Raw genomic sequence first — 3479 nt, 5'->3', positions numbered from 1 at the left:
TTGAATGAGCTGATTTTGAAAAGAGAGAATTTGAGCCAAATGACTGCACAAATCTAAGTAGCAAATATACTTCGAAAACATTACAGGGATATTTATATGAGCTGAAAGCAAGAATGTACGTTGCTTCTCATATCTAAAATTCGGTAAACATCTAGATACAATAGAAATTAAAAAAAAACTGATTTTCTCTGTAACCAATGTTTTGTAATATTTTGTGTTTTTTATTTTTCTTCAGTTGGTTCGAGGAAGACATTTCTCACCTATTGTTCAGGAATCGTCAGAAAAGTAATGGCCTTCTGTCAAATTGATGTAGTCCTGTAGCAGCGTTGTGACAGAAAGAGAATTCACTGTAGAACTGTAGTCTTGTCGTAAGTAAAAGAACGGACTGCCGTTACAGTGCTTAAAACTGTTACCTATTCACCTGGTCAAATCTAAAATCGGCAACTATCGTATTAATACTGGAAATTTCGGAGAATTATAAGGAGCAGTCAAAAGGAAGCGAGACGGATCAAAAGTAAGTAAACCTTTCATTATTTCAAAAGTAATGGCGGTAACTATTAACACATTTATTCCACTGTGAGACAAGGCGATCAGTGCCTTAACGGAAAAAATGTTCGCGGTTGCCTACGGAACCATGACTGTAGGTACCAAGACGTGCAACTCTTCGTCCGAAGTAAATCGACGGCCGCGAACGTCTTTCTTCAGGGCTCCATAAAATATGAAATTCACATGGGTGTGGATCGGGACTTTATGGGGGAGGGGGTGTAAGGGCTTCCCCGCGAAGCTTCTGCAGTATAGTCGAAACAACCTTCGCAACATGTTTCTTTACGCAACTGCAAACATTTTTCTATGAAGAAGTTGACCGTCTTCTCTCACAGTGGAATAAATATTAACAGTTAAGCAATTACTTTGGAATTAATGAAGATAGTGATTGTTGAGAAGAAGAAAACAGCTACCAGCCACTACTGGTAATCAATAGTGGCTAATTGCTGTTTTCTTCTTTGTGTTGATAAACCTGCCTTTTTTACACAGCAACGGTCACGAAATGTCAGTTTTCGACAAAAGTACAGATAACTTATTTTTTTTCCATCTGTCTCGGTTTCATTCGACAGCCCATTACAGATTTACTTCAATTCTAATACAAGACCTTCAGCTGTTAAAATCGATGCTTGACTTCTACTATTTTGTTTTTGGAAAAAAACTGTCGTTCAATTTCCCTAAGTATGTGTATCTACGGTCTAAGAATTAAACCTGTTAAGTATCTTTGTTGCTCTCTACAGGCAACTGAACAACCCAGACTTTATTAGTGACGCGTCTCGGCGAACACTCCACATCCCGTCATTGTCAAACCTGGTGTACAACTGAGGTGTATACCAGTATCAGCCAAGCAATAACTCTCCAAGTAATATGTTTTACTTAGAAACTGCAATTTCCTAGGACGCTGCTATGGAACTGAAGAGTACTGTTTACCTTATCTAGAATTTCCCTTTCATGTAGTTAGTGTGGACCGAATTTGTCTCATAAAGGCTTAGAAATTGTGCGATTGACGAGCGCACCTGCTATCCAAGACAGGTACAGATTCGCGCTAAGTACTGTTTACTCAATCCTAAGTACTTAAGCGATTTACCGGCACCTTCTATTAGGCACCACCAGTTTTTCAAAGGCATAAAAAATGCATTTGGAAACATGGAAATAGGCTGGTTTTCAGCACGTATTTCAGGTCAATACTCGTTGTATTTACTTTTAAATGCGGGCGATTTGCTCAATGACACTGAAAAGAGAGAGAGAGAGAGTGAAGTCGTTACTTTTAATTGCTCTGATCGATCAGTTTCTGTAATGCAGGGCTAGACGAGCAAACCATTTTCATCTTTCATTTCCCCTGTCGTGTTACATTGCTTTCATGACGTAATTCTTGACTAATTGTATAAGACTTTAAATAAAGACTTACCGTGTTCAGCATCACTCTATTACTTAAAACTCATTATCAAGCTGGCTATTTGTAGCAGTTGCGTTCATGTATATATAAGGTCGCTGTAATGTCAGTGGATGTAAAGTGGCTGAGCGACCCCTACTAGCTGTCGCTTGTTTGTCTGATTTAATCGTCTTACGAATGAAACGACAGTCAGTGGCTCTTCTGGACTAACAAGATGGTGAGAGGATTACCAGAGGATATGGAACAGCCACTGTCCTGGGCGGAAAGCGGGCAGTCGATCCTCAAGCTGAACATCCGCCATCTGTGGTTCTGTGGTGCGTGGCCACTCCCTGGTTCCTGGATGTTTAACATGTACGGCGCTTTCATCCTCGTACTGGGCATCTGGAACGCAGTAGAGAGTTTACTGTCCCTCTACTTTTGCTGGGGAGACATGGATGAGATGACGATGGTGTTCATTAGCACCTTCACCAATGCCTGCGGCACCGCCAAGATGGTCTTTTTCATGCCCAATCGGCGACATTACTATGCGCTGGCTCGACATGTGGAGAAGCTGGTGTCCATGCAAAGTGAATTCTGTTCGGAAGACCCTGTCTTGGCTGATATTTGGAAGGGCTCGCAAAGGCGTGCCTCCCGCCTCACCTTAGGATTGCTGTTCTTAATGTTCTCGCAGTACCCTGTGTGGTACCCCATGCCGATCATTGCGCAACCAGAAGACCGGCGGCTGCCATTCGCTCAACACGGGTGGGACAACAATACCAACTACTACGAGCTGTCGTACGTCGTACAGTGCGTGCTAGCGACGTTCGCAACCCAGATCAGCAACGGCGTGGACTTACTCTTCGCTACCGTCATGATCCTGACGGCTGCGCAGATGCAGATTCTTACACTGCGCATTGCCAGTCTGAAACCGGAATACACTGAAGTGAAACTAGAAAAAGGGCCCAGTGTCAAGGCCTATCAGACGGAGAATACTTGCGATGATAAAATGTACGAAAAATTGTGTCAGTGCATTGGAAATCACCAGAAAATCCTCAGGTACGTTAGATGAATTGAATAATTTACTTTGCACGAAGCTGGATACCCCACACACGATAATGCTTGCTGCACTGCTCAACAGTACTCTGCATCAAAATTTGGAATCTGCTGGTGTCTAGTTTGATGAACAATCAGAAGCGAGGCGGTGTTATCGTAAGAAAACCATGCCGTAAAGTCTAGTAAAATGTCACATGTGGAAGTTAACATACACTGACGATGGCTTTAGAGTTGCGTACTTCAATCAAGCGCTTAGTAAGTAACAAACGGTGTTAGTTGTTTGATATAAATAAGTGAGGAGAACAATGCAAGGCCATACAAAGCGAAAATATTATACAGGGTGAGTCACCTAACGTTACCGCTGGATATATTTCGTAAACCACATCAAATACTGACGAATAGATTCCACAGACCGAACGTGAGGAGAGGGGCTAGTGTAATTGGTTAATAAAAACCATAAAAAATGCACGGAAGTATGTTTTTTAACACAAACCTACGTTTTTTTAAAATGAAC

At 41.9% G+C, this 3479-nt stretch overlaps 1 protein-coding gene across 1 annotated transcript; it reads left to right on the top strand.

Moving 5' to 3' along the window:
- Window positions 1–2147: 2147 nt before the first annotated feature.
- On the top strand, window positions 2148–2981 carry LOC126101346 (uncharacterized). The gene has a single exon (XM_049912016.1). It carries the CDS (start codon window positions 2148–2150, stop codon window positions 2979–2981), a length of 834 nt encoding a protein of 277 aa, XP_049767973.1.
- The last annotated feature ends 498 nt before the right edge of the window (window positions 2982–3479 follow it).

This window comes from Schistocerca cancellata, chromosome 9, assembly GCF_023864275.1.
Source record: "Schistocerca cancellata isolate TAMUIC-IGC-003103 chromosome 9, iqSchCanc2.1, whole genome shotgun sequence".
Lineage (NCBI taxonomy): Eukaryota > Metazoa > Arthropoda > Insecta > Orthoptera > Acrididae > Schistocerca > Schistocerca cancellata.
This window is presented reverse-complemented; position numbering and strand designations above follow the sequence as displayed.